The 26,939-nt window shown below is 39.4% G+C and overlaps 1 protein-coding gene across 5 annotated transcripts in view; it reads left to right on the top strand.

The window, feature by feature from the left end:
• The window catches only part of LOC138755655 (RNA-binding Raly-like protein), a 454,313-nt gene that overhangs the window by 235,467 nt on the left and 191,907 nt on the right, over positions 1 to 26,939 (top strand). For all 5 annotated transcript variants that reach the window (XM_069922039.1, XM_069922037.1, XM_069922038.1 and 2 more), the window contains exon 2: positions 14,886 to 14,961. In XM_069922039.1, the coding sequence (XP_069778140.1) occupies positions 14,886 to 14,961 (76 nt within the window). The remainder of the gene's footprint in view (positions 1 to 14,885; positions 14,962 to 26,939) is intronic.

Here is a 26,939-nt window from a genome sequence, read left to right as displayed (position 1 = left end):
TGTGTCTTGCATTCTTTAAAAATCATACATTTTCCTAATTTAGGCCACTTCCCAAACATATGAATCAGTGAGGCTTCAAAAATTTTACACTTTTCACAAAATGGATTAAGATCTGCATAGAAACAGGATAATTTGAGTTGAGACATATGTATTCTGTGTATCACCTTAAATTGTAATAAACAGTGCCTGCAAATGAACAAAATGAAGATTCATTGATCAAACTAAGAGTGGAATGCCAATCCTCAACTGAAAAAAGTTATATTAAGATCATACTCCCAAACATTTTTAATCTTCTCGATTGGACTTAGTCTTAAATCCAATGTAAATACCTGATATCAATCACTGTGAACAAATTGTAGATCAAAAAGTATATCAATAATATTCAAATCTGTGATTCAAGCAAAAGCATTCAATTTAAACTAATCAAAATTTCTAACTTGTAAATATCTAAAAAAATGTCTATTAGAGAGCTTATATTTGACTGACAATTGTTCAAAAGAAGGAAAATTATTTCAAATAAATAAATCTTTAAAATTTTTAATTCCAAATCTGTAAAGGTGGGGAAAAATGGTTATCTATATTAGAACTAGCAAGAGAAAAATTATTATAACCAAAAAATTTCCTAAATTTAGACCATATTCTCAATCTTATTCTCATCATCGGAATATGTGTCAATTTAGAAAATGAAAAGGGTTAAGCGGAAACTAAAATTGTCCTAAATTAGGAAGATATTTGCAGGATATTTTTCATTCTTTGTCAACCGTTTTTAAGATTAAATTTGATCCATGCCCTCTAACTGCCCTGTTTGGTTTTCATGTGAACCAGATGAACTTTTAGCTTTTAGTCCATTGATAGCCAGATGGGCAGTTTTAATGAATTGGAAAGATGAACTCTCACTGACTCATGCAGAGTGGTTATATGATGTAATGTCATGTATAAACTTAGAAAAAATTAGATATAATATTAAAGATAAAAAGTTTCAGTTTGAAAAGGTATGGAGCCCATTTCTAGAATACTATCGTAATTGGCAGTTTTTGATGACTTGGGTGCTCTAGGCCTGATCCGTCCGTCTTCTGGAGGTCGCGACTTGATCAATCTTATAACCTTGATTAGAATGAGGGGTTAGATTAGTATTAGTTTGAGATTATTTTTATTTTAGATAAATGGTTTTATGGGGTTTGATTATGATTATCCTGGATAATATCCCTTTTTCAGATTTTATTAAGGTATAATGTGATTTGTTATAATAGTATTTAACTGATTTATTCATATAATCATTTTAATAGACAATCACATTTAATAATAAGGGCTAGAATTTAAAATTTGTCATATTGTGCATTTACTTTAATTTTATGTTTTGCATAATTATTTTGCCTTGCTTTATTAATATCTTGGATATGGATTGTTGTATTAACCTCAATAAAAATATTTTAAAAAGAAAAAAAAAGAAATCATGCATTTTATGTCTCTGCATGGCTTTTAAAGAAAAATGTAAACTACAAACTTGAACCTTAAAAATGTAACTTTTCAACAAATCTCTCAGTAAAAGGACATCTTCCTCTCTAGTTACAAAACAAACCCTAATCCCATGGGATGAAATAATGTAAGAATAGTATTCAACAGAATCTGCAGGAGGAACTTAGTGGATCAAGCAACACCAGTCCTGATGAAGGGTTTCAGCCTGAAATGTTGACCATTCTCTTTTTCTCCCACTGATGCTGCTTGACCCAATGTATTCCTCCAGCAGATGGGATTTGGCTTCAGATTCCAGCTTCTGTCGTCTCCAGTATTCAACACATCTCACTCAAAGGATCCTGACAGACATATTGAAAATCATTTGCTTTAACAATCAGAATGCGTTCAGTAACTCATTGATTGGTGTTCCGTAAATCATTTTACTGATTTTTTTTTGTTATCGAACAGCCATTCTCAATGGAGGACGTGTGACACCTTTGGAAGCTGCAGCTCATTTAGTGGGGAGGGGCATGGACTGAACCATAAAATATTTAAAAATTTTTTTATGTAGTTGGTAGGAGAGAAGTACAGAAGAAACCAACTGAATTTGACTGCTTCACGGGGAATTGGGCCCATAAATTTTGAGTAGAATCCTAAGGAGCTATAGCCAAAGAAAAGGTTGAGAATGACTGTTCTAGAGTGTGGGAACTTAAAAGTAATTATTTATTTGTCCTATAAAGTATGGTAAAACGCCAGTTTTCGAAAATAATTTGTTTTACCTAAGTGGTTGTCTGATGTCCTGAAGACATGTGCAATCAAACATTTGAGAACATCATTATCCTTTATTCTTGTGCTAATTAAAGCCAACTGGTTTCTGTTTCTCCAGTATATTAGAAACAGCTAAGTAGATTTAAGAATCTCCCAGTTTTAAGGTAGAAAAAAGGATAGATTTATTTTATTTATTCAGCAGTGTAATTGTTATCCTAAAGAGTTCGACCGGAAGGTTGCTGGTCTGAAATATTGATTCCTCGTTCTTTCTCCATAAAATGCTGCCCGACTTGGTATTTTTCTTCTTGATAAAATGCATCTAATCTTGATAATAACTTTTGTGAAAGCCTGGATTATTCTTGCTTTACAGTGACCTGAAATAAATGTAATTTGCAATAAAGAATTTTTTTTGCTAATTTAAAAGATGCTGACAAAACTTGATTTCCAGAAGACCTGGCATTCCATTTTCACCCACATTTTCACATTCAATATATAATCAGCTGTTTAAATGACATCATTAGCTTGGATGTTCAATAGAATAGAATTATGTGCTCTAATCCTGGCCTTTTGGGATTTCTTGCTTTCTTCCTTACCCTGAGCTATACAATTTTGTGTCTTTTCAGCCATTTCTCCATCAATATAGTATATTGCAGGTGAGCAGTAATTTATGTTGTTTGCTCTCAATTCACCCAACAGTCGGTGCTACTAATTGCTCTAATTTGAGTTGATTTATAGCACATATGTGATCATTAAATGCATGCATGTGTGACTTCTAGACTATGCCTTTTTGTGCACTGTAAATTATTCAAGCCATAGACAATGGTTTCTTCTATTATAAACTGCAATGCATTGAAGAAGGCTTCTGAGAGGCATGCAGGCACAGCAATTTATGGCAGGAATATTTATATCTAGTGGAAAGGAAATTAGGAGGTAACGCTAAGGAAGAGCTGATTTGTTGAACGCCAAGCCTGTCGACTTCCTACGATTAAAATTAATCTTGCATGACTCAGCTAATATTAATATTGTGTTATTAATAATATTTTAAGTTTGGCCTGGAAGTCAGCCTGAAGAAAACTGAGGTCCTCCATCAGCCAGCTCCCCACCATGACTACCAGCCCCCCCACATCTCCATCGGGCACACAAAACTCAAAACGGTCAACCAGTTTACCTATCTCGGCTGCACCATTTCATCAGATGCAAGGATCGACAATGAGATAGACAACAGACTCGCCAAGGCAAATAGCGCCTTTGGAAGACTACACAAAAGAGTCTGGAAAAACAACCAACTGAAAAACCTCACAAAGATAAGCGTATACAGAGCCGTTGTCATACCCACACTCCTGTTCGGCTCCGAATCATGGGTCCTCTACCGGCACCACCTACGGCTCCTAGAACGCTTCCACCAGCGTTGTCTCCGCTCCATCCTCAACATCCATTGGAGCGCTCACACCCCTAACGTCGAGGTACTCGAGATGGCAGAGGTCGACAGCATCGAGTCCACGCTGCTGAAGATCCAGCTGCGCTGGATGGGTCACGTCTCCAGAATGGAGGACCATCGCCTTCCCAAGATCGTATTATATGGCGAGCTCTCCACTGGCCACCGTGACAGAGGTGCACCAAAGAAAAGGTACAAGGACTGCCTAAAGAAATCTCTTGGTGCCTGCCACATTGACCACCGCCAGTGGGCTGATAACGCCTCAAACCGTGCATCTTGGCGCCTCACAGTTTGGCGGGCAGCAGCCTCCTTTGAAGAAGACCGCAGAGCCCATCTCACTGACAAAAGGCAAAGGAGGAAAAACCCAACACCCAACCCCAACCAACCAATTTTCCCTTGCAACCGCTGCAATCGTGTCTGCCTGTCCCGCATCGGACTGGTCAGCCACAAACGAGCCTGCAGCTGACGTGGACTTTTTACCCCCTCCATAAATCTTCGTCCGCGAAGCCAAGCCAAAGAAAGAAAAATAAGTCTGGACTTACTACTTGATTGCATTTGCTTTCTCGTCATAGTTTAGCTAATATTGATATAACTGGCACAAAGGATTGCAGAGTTTTAAGCATAGCTTGGATTTGAGGAATTTAATTATGTGCATGTTTACATTAATTAGCTCCTTTAAAATGGAAAAAGGCATATCATGCCCTCAAACTGTCCACCAGCCCAGGATGAATAATAATAGGTTATCGATCTGAAACATTAATTTTGTTTCTTTGCTCATGGTAACAGAATCATTGAGTATTTCTAGAGTGTTTTTTAAAAATTCTGCAATATTTTCAATTTGTATTAATTATGTCAATGAATTATCCTTACATAAGGCCTTTAGAGAAAGCTCTAAAATTGTCCATTCCTTTGGAATGAACATTTTAATTATAATGTCCTTCTGAAATGGTTCCATACTTTAATTTCAGTAAATTTAAAATTGGTTATTTATAATACCATTTGTCTCGCTCAGATTTTCTGAACGCTTCGCAGAAACACACAGGTGATTATTGAAGTGGGAAATGTTCAACAACTTGTTGCGAGTAGGAAAGACTCCACGAACTGTGATTCACCGCAGGTTGCTCTGTCAGTCGCTTTGCAAAAACAACAGCTGGTTGTTCACCACCCCGTGATTTTCTTCATGTTTGCTGCTGTAGGCTTCATTAATTACCCATTAAACTTGCCACAATGTTAAATCTATCACCACAAGTACCTTTTTAATAACATGAAGGTTGATCATTTCTGCCAAACCAATCTTTCTTTCCAAGAAAATAAACAATTACAGATCTGGTACCCCCTGCCTTTCGGTTATAATGTTTTGAAAATTTAAAAGTGTCAAAATATATATCTTCACAATGTTTATTTATTTTCACTCTGTTCTTTTATTTTTAACTTTCTTAATTCACTTTTTCCTTTTTATTCCTCTTCCTGCGCCTGATTCAATATGAAAATCACCCCTTCTAATTCACCATTCTCCAAGATTTATTTGCAGCTAATTGCTTCGTCCCTTTAACATTATTGTTCTCCAAGATCCCAGATGTTCACAAGACCCAACTACATTATTATTTGCTCCCGGTTCTTGTGAGTTCTCCCTCATAAAACTGAAACCTGCAAATGTAATTTAGTATTCTGAAGGATAACCATTTCATGCATTATATTGGAATGATGGTCATCTCTAATTTTGAGGATTACTTTGGCTTTGGGTGTTTGTACTTACGCTGCCTTTGACAACCTGAGTAATTTGTTTTAAATTTGCAAGGTTTGATATTGGAACTTCCTCAATCCTTTGAATTCTGGCAGTTTTTAATGTAACTGAGGTATTGCACCAATCTCCCAAGTCATTAAAGGTGCCAAGATTGAAAATCAGTGTGTGGAAGGAGTTAAATGGAACAGAATTACCATAGAAATTACCACCAGATGAATGAGCTGTTGTAAGAGAATGTGGAATGCACTTCTGATCACTGTTCAATGAGATAAAGGCAGAAAGCAAAACATTTTAGACCTCCTTGTATTTGTTTCATTTTGACAGCTCTTAAAATCTCAAGTGTAAATTGCTTCATTGAAAAAAATGAGGTTGAGATTCTTCAAAATGGAAATGATTCTTGTGAGACTGAAACTGAATACTGATGAGAATAATTGTAGATTTAAAAGTGTCCATTCAGTAAGTGTGCATAATGTAATGTTTAGATTTTAAGCTTTAAAGGTTTATAAAAGACAGGTGTTAAGTTTTAAACATTACCTTTTGAAATGCTGATAGATTTTTTAAAGTCTCTACTCTATTGGATTCAAAGCCAGTCACTATCTTCTCTCCAAGTTTTCAAAAGACTTGCAGGTATTTTCTAGAGGTTGATGAGGGAATTGAATTCTAAAGTGCAGTCCCCCTAAAAAACCCACATTTTAATATCAGCCGCACACATCCAACATTGGAGGACTGAGCAAGTCAAACAGCATCCATGGGAGACGACCTTTGGGCCATAACCCTTCATCAGGAATAGCAAGAAAGAGGGCCAAAGTGTAAATAAAATGTCCTCTTGCTAAATTTGCAATATTGCATCTCTCACGCTGTACAACATTAACATCAACATTTTTGGAAAGAACATGGAGTTCAACTGACTTGCATTTTGTATTAATGTATCAGTTGACTATTGCAAAAATATGGAAAATATTCTGGAAATTTTGTTCAGAATCATACTGGAGTATTTTCTGTCATCTGTAATTTGATGTTTTTTTGCACTTAACATGCAACTTGAATATGATTATTCTTTAAAATATTTTGGTCAAATGTGAGTGTAAAAGTAAATAAATTACCCCAGTTTTTCTCCAAATAAGTACTCATGACAAGATGACAAGTTTCTAGAATTTGAAAATCCAAAAGAAACAGAGGATTTGACACTTGGTGATGACTAGACTGCGAGGCTTACTTATGCAGCATCTGAAGAATCATTTTGGATCATGATTGCTACTGTGAGGAAGGAATCATTTTGGATCATGATTGCTACTGTGAGGAAGGAATCATTTTAGATCATGATTGCTACTGTGAGGAAGGAATCATTTTGGATCATGATTGCTACTGTGAGGAAGGAATCATTTTGGATCATGATTGCTACTGTGAGGAAGGAATCATTTTGGATCATGATTGCTACTGTGAGGAAGGAATCATTTTGGATCATGATTGCTACTGTGAGGAAGGAATCATTTTGGATTATGATTGCTACTGTGAGGAAGGAATCATTCTGAGCTTGGCACTTAAACTAGAAGTGGTCAAATGTAATCAGACAACTGATAGTCCATTAGTTGAATATTGACAACAGGTGAATCTATTCCAAAGTGAAGACAGGGAGGGGTGCAATTGATAAATCAGCATTCAATGAGGATGCAATCAACAGTACTTTGGAAGAGAACATTCTCTATGCATATTTTCTAATTTGTAAATCACTAATATTTCAGTAAATTTTAACACATGTTGATGCTCATGAAGGTTCTACTTTAAATAGATACAGGAAATCACAGTGAAACCTAAAATTGAGAAAATTTGTTTCTGAAACAGCTTACTCAGTATCAAGGCCCTCCCTCTCTCTCTCTCTCTCCTCTTTATACTGAATCTCTTCCTTCCTCTCTTATAATTCTAATGGAGGGCCTTGGTCCAAAACAATGACAATGCTTCCCTGCATAAATCGTGCTCAATTCCCCAATTTCCCCCAGCACTGTTTCTTTTTTTGCTCCAGATCTTAGCATTTTCAGTCTTTTATTTCTATATATTTATTTTCTTTTTCACTATAGAATCTTTAGAAGAGGAGTAGAAATGGTAGATTTCCATAATATGACTTCCGTAGAATGTTGAATAGAATTTCTGGAGGGCCAATGAAATTCATATGTTGTGTTAATGATCTTACCAATGGGTTTCAACCAATGGACACTCATTAGATCACAACCAATATAAGGAAGAAAGAGCAGATATAGTAGAGACAGTGAAAGGTTTACAGGAAAACATCACACCCAACAATGAACACAGGACCAAAGACAATGGTATGAATGAAGGTGGCTAGCCATAAGGAGATGTGTGTGGGAAATGGCCGAGAAATAATGGCATATGCAACTTCTTTCAATGCATAAACAATGAAAAAAAAAAAAAATTTTCAAATTGAAGATCCTTCACCAGAATTAGGGGCAATTATTTGCTAGTTTAACATCTTCTGCTTTTCCCTTATTATTTAGTGTTCTGTTTAAAAGTATTTTTCCATTTATGTTATGGGTTGTTAATTCTTGCAGATACTGTCATTCATTTTACTGGTGAGCCTTGCGGTTAATTTTGAAGCATATCCAAAGTGTGAATGACAGATTCCAGGGCAGGTCACAGTATCCTTGGAAACAATAAATATCTCCCTTTAGATGCAGCATAAAGTCAGAAACCTTTGGAGTCATTTGATTCATGTATGCTCCTTTGGAACGTTATCTTTGAAAAACATGAAGAACTTGGTTCTCTGCTGTTAAGATTCTTCTCAGTGACCCATTTATTGCTACAGCTAAATGAAATGCTCTCTCTGCACCATTCTGTCAATCCCTGTTGGAATACTATATGACTCAATGACTTCATCTCAGATTTTTCTAAATTCCTATCTCATTCAAACTCCTGAGGATCACACTGTTATTTCCAAGAATTAATCTAATAAATTTGCATTCAACTGGTAAATTAAATTGATCTTTATTTGAGCCATCTGAGGGCAAACACCATGTCAGTAGTTCCTCTGTTTGCGAAAAAGCCGCACTGTGATTCTGGGAGAATATTCTCGGCGACACTAGGTATTATTCTATTTAGTAGAATCCTAGCGAAGATTTTGCCTGCAATGGAGAGCAACGTGATTCCCCTGTAGTTTGAGCAGTCTGATTTCTCGCCTTTGTTTTTGTACAGGGTGATGATGGTGGCATCACGAAGATCCTGAGGCAGTTTACCTTGGTCCCAACAAAGCTTGAAAAACTCATGCAGTTTGGCATGCAGAGTTTTGCCGCCAGCCTTCCAGACTTCTGGGGGGATTCCATCCATACCTGCTGCTTTGCCACTTTTCAGTTGTTCGATTGCCTTATATGTCTCATCCAGGGTGGGAACCTCATCCAGCTCTAGCCTTAGGGGCTGTTGAGGGAGCTGGAGCAGGGCGGAATCTTGGACTGAGCGGTTGGCACTGAAAAGGGATTGGAAGTGTTCTGACCATCGGTTGAGGATGGAGATCTTGTCGCTGAGGAGGACTTTGCCGTCTGAGCTGCGCAGCGGGCTTTGGACTTGGGGTGAGGGGCCGTTGACCTCACCAAAGCCTTCGACACTGTGAGCAGGAAAGGGCTTTGGCAAATACTAGAGCGCATCGGATGTCCCCCAAAGTTCCTCAACATGATTATCCAACTGCACGAAAACCAACAAGGTCGGGTCAGATACAGCAATGAGCTCTCTGAACCCTTCTCCATTAACAATGGCGTGAAGCAAGGCTGTGTTCTGGCACCAACCCTCTTTTCAATCTTCTTCAGCATGATGCTGAACCAAGCCATGAAAGACCCCAACAATGAAGACGCTGTTTACATCCGGTACCGCACGGATGGCAGTCTCTTCAATCTGAGGCGCCTGCAAGCTCACACCAAGACACAAGAGAAACTTGTCCGTGAACTACTCTTTGCAGACGATGCCGCTTTAGTTGCCCATTCAGAGCCAGCTCTTCAGCGCTTGACGTCCTGCTTTGCGGAAACTGCCAAAATGTTTGGCCTGGAAGTCAGCCTGAAGAAAACTGAGGTCCTCCATCAGCCAGCTCCCCACCATGATTACCAGCCCCCCCACATCTCCATCGGGCACACAAAACTCAAAACGGTCAACCAGTTTACCTATCTCGGCTGCACCATTTCATCAGATGCAAGGATCGACAATGAGATAGACAACAGACTCGCCAAGGCAAATAGCGCCTTTGGAAGACTACACAAAAGAGTCTGGAAAAACAACCAACTGAAAAACCTCACAAAGATAAGCGTATACAGAGCCGTTGTCATACCCACACTCCTTTTCGGCTCCGAATCATGGGTCCTCTACCGGCACCACCTACGGCTCCTAGAACGCTTCCACCAGCGTTGTCTCCGCTCCATCCTCAACATCCATTGGAGCGCTTACATCCCTAACGTCGAAGTACTCGAGATGGCAGAGGTCGACAGCATCGAGTCCACGCTGCTGAAGATCCAGCTGCGCTGGATGGGTCACGTCTCCAGAATGGAGGACCATCGCCTTCCCAAGATCCTGTTATATGGCGAGCTCTCCACTGGCCACCGTGACAGAGGTGCACCAAAGAAAAGGTACAAGGACTGCCTAAAGAAATCTCTTGGTGCCTGCCACATTGACCACCGTCAGTGGGCTGATAACGCCTCAAACCGTGCATCTTGGCGCCTCACAGTTTGGCGGGCAGCAACCTCCTTTGAAGAAGACCGCAGAGCCCACCTCACTGACAAAAGGCAAAGGAGGAAAAACCCAACACCCAACCCCAACCAACCAATTTTCCCCTGCAACCGCTGCAATCGTGTCTGCCTGTCCCGCATCGGACTTGTCAGCCACAAACGAGCCTGCAGCTGACGTGGACTTTTTACCCCCTCCATAAATCTTCGTCCGCGAAGCCAAGCCAAAGAAAGATTTGAGCCATATTATGCTTAATCTGATGAGTTGAAGTATGTCAGGTGTGATGACTTTGAAAGTTGCATACAATCTAGGTAAAAGTTCTGATGAGTATTTATCTGTAACAAGAGTGAAACACTTGTCCAAATTGTATAGACCCTGCATGCAGGCTGAAGTAAAAGCTACAAAAAAAAGCCCTCCAGCACGAAGGTCCGAGATTAATGAAAGTTAGGCAACTGATTCCATTGGCTGTTGAGCAATTCAACCAATACTGAATCCTACAGGATTTCCAGATGAGGGAATTGTCTGGTGCATTGCACTTGTTTACATAAGAAAGAATGGATGATCCATGGATGTACTCTCCTATCTGGAAATCTCATGCAGTAAGTCAACAGGATAGAGCAGTGATTCTCAACCTTTTTCTTTTCACTCACATACAACTTTAAGTATTCCCTGTGCCATCGGTGTTCTATGATTAGTAAGGGATTGCTCAAGGTGGTATGTGAGTGGGAAGGGAAGGTTGAGAATCACTGCTCTAGACCCAATTGTTACTGAAATATTTTGCATGAGAAAAACAGTCATTGGTCTATTCCTTTGGAGTTACTTCACAGTAGCAATCATGATCCAAAATGATTCTTCAGATGCTGCATAAGTAAGCCTCGCAGTCTAGTCATCACCAAGTGTCAAATCCTCTGTTTCTTTTGGATTTTCAAATTCTAGAAACTTGTCATCTTGTCATGAGTACTTATTTGGAGAAAAACTGGGGTAATTTATTTACTTTTACACTCACATTTGACCAAAATATTTTAAAGAATAATCATATTCAAGTTGCATGTTAAGTGCAAAAAAACGTCAAATTACAGATGACAGAAAATACTCCAGTATGATTTTAATCGGACCTAACTGACTCGTTATGCACACGGTTTCATAACTCCAAAGGAATAGACCAATGACCGTTTTTCTCATGCAAAATATTTCAGTAACAATTGGGTCTAGAGCAGTGATTCTCAACCTTCCCTTCCCACTCACATACCACCTTGAGCAATCCCTTACTAATCATAGAACACCGATGGCATGAGGTTTACCGAAAGTGGTATGTGAGTGGAAAGAAAAAGGTTGAGAAACACTGGGATAGAGAAAAGGGATAAACTGGTTCTGGACTAATTGATCTTCTAACTTCTGTTCAGAGGATAAAAAGTAACATGTCACTGTCAAATTATGACAAATGATATGCTGTTACTCTACCTCTTGTGTTAGAATGCAGACACAATGATTTGTTAGGAACAATATTAACCAATCATTCCCAGAATTGGGCTTGTCTTATGGATCACCACACATCCTCCTGTCTTCAACTGCCAAGCTGAGAAAACATTCTTATCAAGACTGGGGTAAGATGTAGAAGCACAACAAGGCTATACAGTCCCTTGAGCTTGCTCCACCATTCAATAAGTTCACGATGATCCTATGCCATATCCATTTTCCCACCCAATACCCACATTTTCTGATTCATTTGTTTCACAAAATCTTTGTTGACCGATTAGTCAAAGAAGTAAAAAAGTCAAATGGGTTCAAGGAAAAGTTGTTTCTGCAAGAGGAATCGAGGAGTAATGTGGTGAACAGGATTTTATTGACTGTCGACAGCAAGGTTCTCCTTGGTTTTCATGGTCTATGCAAATTGTTGAGACTTGAGTGGAGGAGCTGCAATTAAGAACGATGCCATTTTGTGGTATCATTGGTGAAGTGATTTTTGTTTTAGGGCACAAAAATATTCTAAGCTATATAAAAATTGTAATGGCCTTGTTAGATGGGTAAAGAAATTAGGAAGTGGAATTCCATCAATGCATGTGGGAAAGGGGTATATTATATTTCATATATATAGATAAGTTTTAAAAGAGATTGTGGGTGGGAGGGGAGGGGGTTAGTATAGGTCACCACAGAGTAACACTTCACGTCTTATTTAAAATGCAAGAGCTTGGCTGAAACCAGTCATTCTGGCACTGGTAGCTTTGCAAATGACAATGGGACTGTTTTGGATGGAATTTTAAAAAGCAGGTGCAAATAAACAGTCCAGCCTCAAAGTGCTGATCAAGATCTTTCAAGGATTGGGTTGGCCCTTCCAGAGGTTCTGGTTTTTACAAGCAGAGAGAAAGGAAAATATCCAAACAGGATTTCTCTTTGGGAGGGAGAGAGTTCAGTACCAGCAGCTGGGACTGCAACATGGCAAGCTGGCAGCCTGTTGAAACCCCATTTTGAAGACAGGTTGTGAGTTCTGAGTTTAGCCTGTTGAAAACCCTTGTAGTCCTTATGAGAGGAAATGGCTGGCTACAGTGTTTCTCCTGAAATAAGGGAAACAAGACGAACTCTGTGGTGACCTGAAAGAAGAGGTTATCATTTGGAAAACCCATGATGGGGCAAGTTTCTTTGACAAGACACAGAAGTGACTGATCAGAGGGAATAAGTTTATGTGTGTGTCCAATGAGCAACAAATTTCTCTCTCTGAAACCAACTACAACCTTCCTGAGTAGTAACTATTTACCTTTTCACCAAGCTTGGTGAAAATTAATAAATGTTAAATTCTGTGCACAGTATAAGAATTGCCTTATATTGGTGAACTTGGAGGAGTGAGAAGTGAGATTGGACTGTGAATCAAAGAACTTTCCTGAACATATATACATTACATACACGCGTGCTGAGAATTAGAAGGGGGTTAAGTTAATAGTAATAAGTTAAAGTTTGATCCTATTTTTATGTTCAAAGAAAATTAACTTTTGTTTGAGCAACCATTTGCCTTGATGAATTTCTATTGCTGCTGGGTTTTGGGGTCCTCTGGATTAGCAACAGATACAAAACAAATGAATACCTAAAAAAAAAATTGGATGCGCAAATGAACAGAGTGATTTTGTTGTACATGTCCATAAATCTCCAAGCATTGCAGAAGAATATGATACTTTATTGCCTGAGGCACAGACTGTACAAAATGGGAGGTTGTGTTAAAATCATATGAAATATTAAAATGGCAACAGACAAAGTGGTGGAGGAATTCAGCAGGTCAGCCAGAATCCATGGGTAGAAATGGTCAGTCAATGGTCAGGTTGGGACTCTTTATCAAGACAAAAATAACAAAATGAAATGCACACATGAAGGAGTAAAGAAGCTGGAGATGATATGGGTAGGACAGGTGCGAGAGGTGGAGAGATCACGAGGAAGGAGGTGAAAAAGTAATCACAGGAGTAGGTAGAGAAGAGGTGGAATCAGTGATATCAAATGGGAGTGGATGCTAACTAAAATTTGGAAAAAATCAATATTCATGCCATGAGGTTTAAGGCTGCCCAGAAGGAATATGATCTGTTGTTCTTCAAGTTTACATTTGGCCTTGGGCTTGTAATGGTTGGGAGATTAAAATGGTTGGCTGCAGGAAGCTAAAGTTCAGAATGCAGGTATTCAGTAACCATTTTGCCAAATGTAAACTTGAGGAACAGCACATCATATTCCTCTCAGACAGCTTTAAAACGAACAGCAGGAGTGTTAATTGTTCTGATTTTAGTTAACCCCCAACTGATTCTACTGTATCCATCTCTTCTCTACTTACTGTTATACCTTTTCCATCTCTATAAAATTTCTTCCACCCTGCCTTTCCAGTGGTCTATCCCTCAAACTCCAAACTCAGACCAGTCCTATACCCTATCACTTCTTGGCCTCTTCCCAAGTTGCCTTCCCCATTTATGTATGTACTACATCTTTTTATCTTTCTCTTAGTCCTGACCAATCAATCCATGGATGCTGTCTGATTTGCCGAGTTCCTCAAGTCATTCTTCATTTGCTCAAGGTTCCAGAAACCTTGGCTTTTGTATTTCTCTATCTTGTGTATACACTTCTGGTGACAACGCTAGTGATTTGACAAGAGAGTTTGGAGAGGAAATTTAAGAGGATGTTGCAGAATTGACAACTCTAAGCCTGGGTTTGTTTTCAGGAACAAAATAATGCAGAGGTTAAGGAATGCAGTAATTGCCCTGGGCTGTAATATTGTTTCAATGTGTTAATTTGATTAGCGCGACATATGGGAAATGTGAAAAGCCTAGAGTAATTAGCAGCTTGCTGATTGAGACCTGGAGCTTGATGATCTTAAGTTTAATGCACAAAGTTTTAATCGGACCATAAATTATGCAAATGTTTATATTTTATAACATAAACAATGGAAAGTAGCAATATCAGCACACAGCTAAAATCGTAGTCTTGAATGGAATGCAAACTGGAAGGAACTAAGTCACCATATCAAAGACAGAATAGGAACTTAATTTCCGTTTTGTTGAAGATAAAGGAGGAAGCTTCCCTGTCAGTGTGAATCAAGCAAAATGAAGCACCCTGACAACTGGAGTCTCACTGTTCGTTATCCTCGGGATTGGTTCAATTATTTAAGTATAGTTAACATTAGTATTTGGTACTTTAGTACCGGCCATATTGATATTCTAAACTTGATGGTGCATTAGAAATGTAACACATAATAATTGGTGATGAACGTGATGTAAATCATGTCATTAGTGTCCTTTCTTTCAGATATCAATATGGCTGGTGAACCCAAGCCTTACAGGCCCAAATCTGGTATCAAGAGACCTCTGTGTGCTCTGTATGGGTAAGTGTTTATCAGCTTAATGCTTTCATCATCGATGTGGAATGCGGAGAACAAAAATTATTTGCTAAATGTGGAATGAAATCAATGTGTTTTGACTGACAAATTGGGGTCTTTGCAGAGTTTGTATGAGAGAGCAATTGAAGGAAATGTACTTTTCCCAGTCAATCCACCAATATGATTGTAAAGTTATTTAAATGAATTCTCATTTTAGTTGTGTAAATAGGAAATGAATGGTATTCTTTTGCTATGCAATGATTGTATGTTTTCAGAAATACGTCACATATTCAATTCTTAATGGTTAGAGTTACCATTTTCTAATTCTGGGAAAAACATTGCTTTTGAAAATATTTCTGTGTCAATTGCATTGAAAATCACAATTTGCCCTTTTGAACATGCTATTACATTTTCAAATAAGAATCCTCTTTGTAGGGTCAAATGATTTTCTTGCTATTCTGTTACCTGTTATTTTGGAAAAACCAGATTGAACTGAAATGAGTTTACTCAAGACACCCCTCCCCTTCTCGCCCCAGAAATGCTGGGTGTTTACAAGATTGAGAAATTCACCAATTAACCAGCTGCAACCAGGCTATTTTTGGCCTTTGTTTCATGAGTTACCATGATGGGTAATCTCCACCTAGCTGGGAATTTCACTTCAAGCCACATCCAGGCGATGCAATTAGTCAAGAATACTTTCTTGTGAATGCTGAATATTTTACCATTTTGAACACAAATGTATTCAAGACTGTTTTCTGAATCAATTAGCAGAAGAACCGACTCGGGACAGTGTAATATTGGATCTCCTGTTAGGGAATGAGCTAGGTCAGGTATCAGACATTAATGTTGGGGATCCAATTGGGTCTAGTGATCCAATTGTGTTAGTTTTAAGGTAGTTTTTGGGAGGAGCAAGGAGGGGCCTAAAGTTGAGGTTCTGGATTGGAGAAGAGCAAATTTCGAAGGAATAAGAAGGGATTTGAGGAGTATTGAGTGGGACAGGATATTTTCAGGTGAGGGTGTAAATGAGAAATGGAGGATATTCAAAAAAGAAATTTTGAGGGTACAGAGTAGTTATGTCCCAGTGAGGATCAAGGAAAGGCTGGAAGTCATAGGGAGGCTTGGTTTTTGAGGAATATTGGAAATTTGGTTAGGAGAAAAAGGGAGGTGTACAAGAGGTATAAAGAACAGAGAGCTGACAATTTGAAGGAGGACTACAAGGAGTGTAGAAGGAATCTGAAGAAAGAAATTAGAAAGGCCAAAAAAAGGCACGAAGAGGCTTTGGCAGACAGAGTAAAAATAAATCCAAAGGGTTTCTATAAGTACATTAAAAGTAAAAGATTAGTGAGGGATAAATTGGACCCCTTGTAGATAGTGAGGGTAGGCTGAGTGAGAAGTCAGGGGAAAGGGGGGAAATTTTGAATGATTTCTTTGCCTCGGTATTCACTAGGGAAAAAAATATTGAACTAGTTGAGGTAAAGAAAAATAGTGGGGAGGTAATGAAGCATATAAGGATAACTGAGGAGGTAGTGATGGCTGTGTTGAAAAAGATAAAGGTGGATAAATCTCCGGGACCGGACAAAATATTCCCAAGGACACTCAGGGAGGCTAGTGGACAGATAGTGGGGCCATTAACAGAGATATTTAGGATGTCACTGGCCACGGGGGTAGTGCCAAAGGATTGGAGGGTGGCGCATGTGGTTCCACTGTTTAAGAAAGGGTCTAAATGTAAACCTGGGAATTATAGGCCCGTGAGTCTGACGTCTGTGGTGGGCAAGTTGATGGAAAGTGTTCTGAGGGATGGTATTTACAATTATTTGGAGGTACAGGGATTGCTAGGGAGTAATCAGCATGGTTTTGTCAGGGGTAGATCATGCTTGACAAACCTGATTGAGTTTTTCGAGGGGTTACAAAAAAGGATGATGAAGGGAAAGCTGTGGATGTTGTCTATGTAGACTTTAGTAAAGCTTGTGACAAAGTTCCCCACAGGAGATTAGGAAAAAAGATGGAGGCATTAGGTATAAATGAGGAGGTAGTGAAATGGATTCAGCAATGGTTGGATGGAAGGTGTCAGAGAGTAGTGGTAGAAAATTGTTTGTCCAATTGGAGGCCAGTGACTAGTGGAGTTCCTCAGGGATCGGTCCTCGGTCCACTATTGTTTGTTATATATATTAACGATCTGGAAGTGGGGGTGGAGAATTGGATAAGCAAGTTTGCGGATGATACAAAGATTGGTGGTGTTGTGGATAGTGAGTAAGATTACCGTAGATTAAAAGGTGATTTAGGAAGGCTGGAGGTGTGGGCTGAGAAATGGCTGATGGAATTTAATACAGATAAGTGTGAGGTGTTACATTTTGGAAAGGCAAATCTAAATAGGTCATATGCATTAAATGGTAGGCTATTGAGATGTGCAGAGCAACAAAGGGATTTAGGAGTTGTGGTAAATAGTACCCTCAAGGTTGATACTCAGGTAGATGGTGTGGTGAAGAAGGCATTTGGAATGTTGGCCTTCATAAATCGGAGTATTGAATTCAAGAGTAGGGAGGTTATGATGAAATTGTACAAGGCATTGGTGAGGCCAAATTTGGAGTACTGTGTACAGTTTTGGTCACCAAGTTATAGGAAAGATATAAACAAAATAGTGTGCAGAGAAGGTTCACGAGAATTTCAAGGTTTGAGTTACAGGGAAAGGTTGTGCAGACTGGGGCTTTTTTCTCTGGAGCGTAGAAGATTGAGAGGGGACTTGATAGAGGTGTTTAAGATTTTAAAAGGGACAGACAGAGTAAACGTGGATAGGCTTTTTCAATTAAGAGTGGGGGAGATTCAAACTAGAGGGCATGGTTTAAAATTGAAGGGGGAAAATTATAAGGGGAACATGAGGGGAAATTTCTTTACGCAAAGGGTGGTAGGGATGTGGAATGAGCTTCTGACAGACGTGGTCGAGGCGGGATCACTGGTTACATTTAAGGAAAGACTGGATAGTTACATGGATAGGAGAGGACTGGAGGGGTATGGACCGGATGCTGGTCAGTGGGACTAGGAGGGTGGGGATTTGTTACGGCATGGACTAGAAGGGCCGAACTGGCCTGTTCTGTGCTGTAAGTGGTTATATGGTTATATGATCGTTTTATCAAGTACATAAAAGCTCAGGCCCCTCATGTAATGGCCAACTTCAGCATACAATGGCAGAGCAGTGAGGAACCCATCCCAAAATACAAATAAACTCTTCCCGAGATTTGTGATGGTCAATGGCTTTCAGCAGTGGTGAGTGGTAATTCCAGCACCACACTCTTGCTGCCAAATAACTGCAGACAATTTTCAAGACGAGAGTCAAAATTGCCATGGTTATTTGAAAGGTGGACAAAAGATGAGATAAATATGCATTAGCTGATCTAATATATACATATAAAATGATCAGTAAGAGCTTTGGTCATTTTGATCTGGCAAGTGTTTTCCTTCCCTCTCAATTTCTCAGCTGTTTTTCTCCTCCCCATCACCACCTGGCAGCTTGCTATAGTGTACAATGTCTGGGAGACTACCGAAATTTAGATAGGTTTATTTCTACTCGATCGGTGCTTTTCATCCTCCTTATCTGGTGAACTGGATCAAAAAATGTTTATGAAGCAATATTAATTATCACTTGTCTCTTCTTCAAGTGCAACTATGGGTTGGTACATTTTTACTAAAGCTTTGAGCAAAATAGAGTGAAATTTATCAAGCTTATTATCTGGTAAACATTATGAATCCAAATAAGCAAAATATTGGATGATTATTGGGTCTTTGTTATTTTTCACAATTTACACTTCTGACAAGTTCATGTACTCATGTTTGTAAGCTCTGCTGTGAAATGACACGGAAACTATTGGCAGACACTGTAGATTTTTTGATGAGTAGGGTATTTCCAACATTGCCCTGTTCTTCAGTTCTCGTTAAACTGTCGATAACTCTGGAGGAACTCTCTTTTGCTTCTCTTTCTCTATCAGACAATTTCTGCTGATAGCGAATCTTCTGCCTTACAACAGACTGAAGGCAATTTCTTGTCATATTTACACCTGCATAATAATGAAAGAATTTTGATAGTCCCCAAAACACCCTGACATACGAATAAAAGTCGGTTTATCATTTAGGGACGTAATTTGCAGGCCAATATAAAATCACAAAGTCTTTCAATGCATCAAATATGATCATGTAAACTGAAGTTAATATATCTATTTTGTCATGTCTGTTTAGCAAGCACTAATTTGTTAATAGCAATAATTAAAAATTCGTGTTGTCCAAATGTTGAGGCATAATTTTGCAAATATTTGACTCTTAACCTCTCCATTCTTAATTCTTATGTGCAGTCATTGTTCATCCATCCATTTTTGAATGAGCTGTGCATTGTCTGGTGATTTTCTCATTGTCAAATAATAATGCAAATAGGCCTTTTTATATTAAGGAAAAGCTCCTGTCTGAGCAGTTAATGTTGAATTTACTTGTGATGATAGTTCCACATGGATTTTTATCTGCCTTCTCGTCAATTTTTACATAAAATTTACAAGTGGTGTATGTATGCCCTGGATTCTGCTGGATTTAACAAGAAGCTGTAGTGACTGTTGCGGCAGTGATACGAAATTAAGAGACATCCACACAGTACGAGGGTGAACTAAAACTGACTTTATTATTTGAATTTGCCATGTTTCCCCGTTGGGAACGCCCACTTCTGATGACGTATGCGCTGGCTTCCAGAGTGATGTCAGCTCCTCGCTGCGTCACTCCTTGGCCGGCAGTGCTCCACACTGGGATGAAAGGAAATATCTAAACATAGAGGATAGTAAATATTTGGAATTATCATCAAGAAGTTTTCAGAGGCACAGTTGGTGAGGATTTTTAAGTCAGCAATTGGTAAGTTTTGGATATTAAGGGAATCGTGGGATATGGGGTTAGTGCAGGAACATGGCACTGGCATAAATGATCTTATAGAATGGCGGAGAGTGCAAAGGGTCAAATATCATATTCCAATGTCTTATCTCACATTGGGAAATTGTTGAAATTGTCTTTCAACTGTTCCTGAACAAGATTGAGGTCTGCATTATTTATAGTGCAGGGCAGATGCAGTGTTGAAGATAATGGAGGTGGTGTGTTGAAGGAAACGTATGTTAACAGAGAAAAGTATGGAGCACATGAAGGAAGCTGATGGACCATCTAATGTCCATTTGGGGGTCACCTGCAATCAGAGTTGTGTGTAAGTAACTCATTTACATTTCATTTCTTAAATTGTTCCTCCATCCTTTAAAGCCACACCTGTCACCATTTACTAGAAGCAATCCACCCAGGACATTCCATTGCATTGATCATTGATCGCATCTGATTTTGCCAGGTTAATATTGATTTGAAATTTGCACCATCATCGCCTATTTACAATTTAAAAAATTATAAACTTCATTCAATTTTTTTTCACTCTGTAGTATTGCATTTCAGAGTGGAAACAATTTCCTTGTTAATTTGTGACCTATAATTCTTTAAATTACTAGCCTGATAAGAAAAGTATTTCTAATATATTGTAGCTTATGTGCAATAATAACTAACATTCTGCTTTGAACATTGGCAGCATTTAAAAAAAGCAGTGAAAATCTATTATGTCTTCAGCTTTTGCTCTCGAAATTTGATATTGTGGTGTTCAATTGAGGATCCGGAGGGTAGCTATAATTGAATGTTTATATGCACTGCAAAATAAATATATTGTAATCAATTAATTTATTGATAAGTTTCAGATGGTGTCACATGTTGTTGATTTTTTTGTGCATTCTAATTATCTGATGAAACCAGATGAACACAATGACTAGTTATTATTGGGGCATTTTTCTGAATTGCATCAATGGCAGAAGAAAATTGTAACCTACTGCAGCCACAACATGGAACTCTGTATTAAGAAGGCTGTTCACTATTTTCTCCCATGTGAGCCATTAGTTCCCTGGCTTATCTATTTCACTCTGCTGTGTAGTTTACCACAAACAGAGGGTGATCTGGGAATAGCTACATTGCCTGACACTGAGATGCATTGCATTTTCCTACTGCCTCTCCCTTAAAGACCTATCCAAGAGGCAGAATTGATCTCTCCAGGAAGCTAGACATGTGTTTCCCCATCCTCTGCAGATTAAGTGCCTGCTACTAGTATCTCTTACATCTTAATATTTTATCTAGCAGCAGTAACCCAGCCTCTTCAGCCCCACAACGTCCATCTCTGATGTGCTTTGTAGCGTTGTGCACAATAAAGTGGAATCTTCTTTCTCTCCCACCATGTTCCTCTCAGCATTTAGGTCAGTGGTCCTCAGCCTTTTTATTTTCACTCACATACCACTTTAAGTATTCCCTATGCCATAGGTGCCCTGTGGTTAGTAAGGGATTGCTTACGGTGATATGTGGATGGAAAGAAAAAGTTTGAAAACCACTGTTTTAATTGTTCCTAATTGACTTGTTATGTGCACAGTTTCATAACTCCAAAGGAAATGGGCCAATGACAATTTTTCTCAAGCAACATATTTCAGTAACAGTTGGGTCTACAGCAGTGATTCTCAACCTTCCCTTCCCACTCACATACTACCTTAAGGAATCCTTTATTAATCACAGAGCACCAATGGCATAGGGATGACTTAAAGTGGTATGTGAATGGAAAAAAATGGTGAGAACCACTGATTTAGGTATTGTGATTTAGGAGAGAATGACCATTATGGGCTGGACTGTTGACATCAATCAGAGCAAGAATGAATGTGATATTGAATTGCTTTTGATTGGAATCAACGGATTTAGCGCAGAAAGGCCGCATTAATTAGAGACTTTCACTTTTCTGGTTACGGAATATCATGCCTGATCAGCGCAGCAGCTTGAGCAAGTACAGATTAACTGCACCTCACAGGGATAGCAGGAAAGACCTTCACTGAAACCAAACTGTAGTGATGTGATGATATGAAGCGAATGCCCTTTCGTTTTATTCAGTGTCAAGATGATTTAGACATCATCAGATTTTTGGTACTTTAAGGAAATGATTCCTTGGTTAAAGGCAGACACTAAAATTGACAGCACCTTGGTTCAACTTGGCTGAAAGTATTCCTGCAACAGATGGCGAAGATCTGAAACTTCCTGGATGCTGGACCAATGCCTGCAGTTCAGATTCCAAGGTTTTGTTGCTGTGCTGGGATCTACAGCTGTGGTGTAATGGCAAATTCAGGCAGGATGACTTTCTTCTTCGCATTATGCCTTATTTCATCCTCTACTCCTAAATGACCTTTGGTAGGTCTTCAACTCTTAGATCTTCAATTGCTAAGCCTGTATTTTCATGAATTATCTGAGAATCCAATTATTATTGATTTGACATGAACACACTATAAAAGAAAAAAAAGATATTGAGTTTATTGTCATGTACAGTGTACATATGCACTGAATTCTTACTGCTGCTGGACTGGTATTTAAACTGAAAAATAATTTAAAAAAATAACAGTATACCTAATTGGTTAAAAAGAAATGATAAATACTAAAAACAAATAGATAATAAATACTTATAGTTATCCTCATGCAAAAAAAGTGACAGCATTAGAGCAGACGGTCCTTTTGTGGTGTTGGAATAGTCCCAGATTAATGTAACAAGAGCCTGTTGGAGAGAAACTCCAATTTTAGATTTATTATCAGAGTTGTATCAGATACAACCTTGAGATTCTTTTTCTGTGGGTGAGGCAGAATTACCATTTATTGGTATTGCAAACAAAACTGTACATAACAAATAAAGAACTGTAAACAGAACGAATGTAAACAAACTGTGCAATACAGAGAAAGTATAAAAAAAACAATAAAGTGCACAAGAGTTCTTAAATGAACCCCTGATTGAGTTTGTTGTTGAGGTGTCTGATAGTGGAGGGGTAGCAGCTGTTCTTGAAACTGGTGTTGTGAGTCTTGTGGCACCTCTACCTCTTTCCTGATGGCAGTAGCGAGAACAGAGCCTATGCTGGGTGGTGTGGATCCTTGATGATGGCTGCTGTTCTCCGACAACAGCATTCCCTGTAGATGTTCTCGATGGTTGGGTGGATTTTGCCTGTAATGTCCTGGGTTGTGTCCACTACCTTTACATGCACATAGCTGTACAAGGACTGATCAAGAATAGTCACATGTCTCACAAATCTGATTGACGTTTCTGAAGATATGCCCAAGAAGGTTGACGCAGTGGATGTTGTGTATATGTATTCAGTAAGGCATTCATTGATGCTTCACACAGTAAGCTACTCTGCAAGGTTAGGTCACATAGGATCCAAGGTGAACTGTCAGAAAATTGGCTTCATGGAAGAAAGCAGAGGGTGATGGTAGAAGGTTGTTTTTATACTGCACGCTTGAGACTAGTGGTGTGCCACAGCGTTCGGTGCTTTCTCCTGGTGGTAGCCAAGTGAAGATGGCCTGGCCTGGGTGGTGGATAGAGGCTGGTTTGTTAAGACACCACCTCATGTAGATGTCACTAATGGAGTGAAGTCTGGTGCTTGTGATGTCGCAGACTGAGTTAACAGCCCTCTGGAGATTTTTCTTGGCCTAAGTGTTGGTACCTCCGTACCAGGCAGTGATGCAACCAGCCAGAATGCTCTCCATGGTACACCTGTAGAAGCTTTCGAGAGTCTTCAATGACATACTGAATCTTCTCACAAAATATAGCCACCGGTGAGCCTTCTTCATGATTGCATCAACGTGGAGGCTCCTGGACAGATTCTTGGAGATATTGATACCCAGGAATTTGAAGCTCTTGACCCTCTCCACTACTTACTGAGGACTGGATTGTGTTCTCCTGACTTTCACTTGAAGTCTACAATCAAATCCTTGGTTTTGCTAAGATTGAGTGCAAGGTTATTGATGTGGCACCACTCAACGAGATGATCTATCTCCGTCCTGTACGCTTCCTCATTGCTATTTGTGATTCTGCCGACAACGGTGGTGTCATCAGCAAATTTTTTGATAACCTTGGAATTCTGCCAGGCCAGAGCAGTGGGCTAAGCATGTATCCTTGAGGTGGATAGACAGTGAGGAGGAGACATTGTTTGCAATTCATACTGACTGTGGTCTTCCAATGAAAAAGTTGAGGATTCAGTTGCAGAGTGGGTGCTGAGGCCCAAGGTTTTGAGCTTCTTGACCAGCACTAAGGGAATAATGGTGTTGAAGGCTGAAGTGTAGTCTGTGAAGAGCAGCCGTGTGTATGAGTTGCTGTTTTCGAGGTGATCCAGAGCTGAGAGGAGAGCCAGTGATATTGCATCTGCTGTTCAACCAGATGCAAGGATCATGCACTATTCTACACTTTTTGACCAAAGCCATGCTTGTCTCTGGGTGGAAAAACTCTTTCAAATTTCATCTCAGGATCTAAATGTCAAATGTCACCAAAGACTCTTGCAAATGTCTACAGGTGCACTGTATGGAGAATTCTGACTGATTGCATCACTGTTTGCATTGAAGGGCCCAATGAACGGGGCAGGAAAAGGCAACAGAGAGTTGTGAACTTGGCCAGCATGGGCATTCATCTCCACTCTATTAAGGGCATCGACAGAGATGGTGTCTCAAGAAAGTAGCCTCTATCATCAAGGATTCTCACCATCTTCTCACTGCTGCCATCAGGAAGGAGGTACAGGTGCCTGAAGATGAACACCCAACAGTAGAAAAACAGCTTGTTCCACTCCACCATCAGATTTCTGAATGGACAATGAACCACAAACAGTACCTCCATTTTTTTCAACTTTTTAAAAAACTAGTTTATTTGGAAATATAATCAATAGCAATTTTTGCACACGTGATATCCAATACCAAAGAGGGCAACAGAAACAGGCCTGTGGCATTGACCTCCACCATTATGAGATACTCCCTGGTGATGAGATGAAACTCATCAAAGCACACCTCCCAGAGACACTGGATCTATTTCAATGTTCCCACAGAAGAAACCATTCCACTGATGATGCTATAGCCTTGACCCTTTACTCCATCCTGACCCACCTGGAGAAAGATGCCTCATACGCCAGACGTCAGCTTGGCATTTAATATGGTCATACCCCAAAGGCTCATGGAGAAGCAGCCCTTGCTGGGACTCGACACCCCTCTCTGTAACTGAATTCTGGACTCCCTAACAGAAAGACCACAGTCTGTCCAGGCCAGCAGCAGAATGCCAAGCACCATCACACTGAGCACTGGAACACCTCAGGGCTGTGTGCTCATCCCACTCCTGTTCACGCTTCTGACCCACGACTGCATCGCCAGCTTCAGCTGTCGTCATGGTCTCATCAGCAATAACGGTAAATTGTACTGTAGATATGGTGCGAGGTAAAACAACTTGAGTCTCAAAGTGGACAAAATGAAGATGATTGTGGACTTCAGGTGGATCAGAAACAACCACTCTCCATTACACATTAGTAACTCGGTAGTGGAGAGAGTAGTGAGCACCAAGTTCCTTGGAGTATACTTAAGAAATAACTTATCCTGGACACACATCTCCTCACTTGTCAGGAAGGTGCAACAGCGACTGCACTTCCTGCGAGGACTGCGGCCAGCTTTCAACTTTCTACAGGAGCTCCACTGAGAATGTCTTGAGCAGCAGCTTCACTGTGTGGCATGGTTGCTGTAGAGAACAGGCTCAGAGGCCACAGGACCATAAGAGCAGCAGAGAGGATCACTGGGTCTTCCCCCCCCCCCCCCCCCCCCCCCCCCACCCAGCAACGTGATCTACCAGGGATTGTTGTCTGAAGAGGCTCACAAACTCTTTAAGGACCCTACCACATCATTCTGCAGCATCTTCTAGCTATACCCGTCAGGAAAGAGATGTAGAAGTAACAGATGAAGCCACCAGGGCGATAAATAGCTTCTTCCCACAGGCAGTGAGACTGATGAACTTCTCATACAAACTCTCCAAGACTATTATTTATTAAACAATATTTATTTAGTTCTATATATGTACTGCATATGAATGATTTATTCGTTTGTGTGCTTGCATGGTTTTGCATTGAGGACCGAAGAACTCTGCTTTGTTCAGTCATACTTATACAATCAAATGAACTTGATAATGCAGCCGCTAAACAATAAATTTCATGACCCTTGTTCGTGACAATAAATGCTGATTCTGATCCTGCCACAAAAACAAAATGATCTGTACTTCAGTGTAATCGGTGGCCACCTAACATTTATATGCATCTCCAAAAAGAAATAAAATAATTTATAATATGTTGCTTAAGGAGTGAATAATACAACCTAACACTGAAACTTGTATGAATCTGGATAGAGAATGCATCATGTTTTTGTTCCATATACCGAGTGGCCAAATAATGACAGAGCCAAATGACATCATCATGTTGACAACTTATATTAGTTGATTCATAACGGCTGCTTTCATGAGTAACAGCAAAAAAAATCTATATTTAATTTTTAAATCTAATTTAGAAATACAGCATTGTAACAGGCCATTTCGGCCCACGAATTCGTGCTGCCCAATTTACACTTAGTCAATCGACCATACACTTTAAACAGTGGGAGGAAACTGGAGCCCCCGGGGAAAACCCACGCAGGCACAGGGAAAAAAAACATGTGCAGATACTACAGGATTCATACCCAGGTCTTGATCGCTGGCGATGTAACAGTGTTGCTTAACCATTCCTGTAACAGCGTTACGCAAACCGCTGCATATTTTGAAGGGGAAAAATCTTGTAATCCTAAAAAAAATGCTGGAAATGTTCTGCAAGTCATGGAAGAAAAAGCAGTTAATGTTTTAAAGTTGAAGACTTAACTAGGAATGAGGGAAATAAAATTAGTATCAAGTTGCAAAGAGTGTGAGGGAATGAAAGAACAAAAGCCATATTGGTGTTATTGGCTGATGTGGGGTGATAGGGCTGTTACCATGCTATATCTTTCTTAAAAAATATTAAAAGAATATCTCTGATAAGCTGAGGCCAGGATTAAAGTTTTTTTGATTAATTTCTTCTATTTTATTGCCATTATATTTCTTT

This window comes from Narcine bancroftii, chromosome 2 (assembly GCF_036971445.1).
Source record: "Narcine bancroftii isolate sNarBan1 chromosome 2, sNarBan1.hap1, whole genome shotgun sequence".
Classification (NCBI taxonomy): domain Eukaryota; kingdom Metazoa; phylum Chordata; class Chondrichthyes; order Torpediniformes; family Narcinidae; genus Narcine; species Narcine bancroftii.
This window is presented reverse-complemented; position numbering and strand designations above follow the sequence as displayed.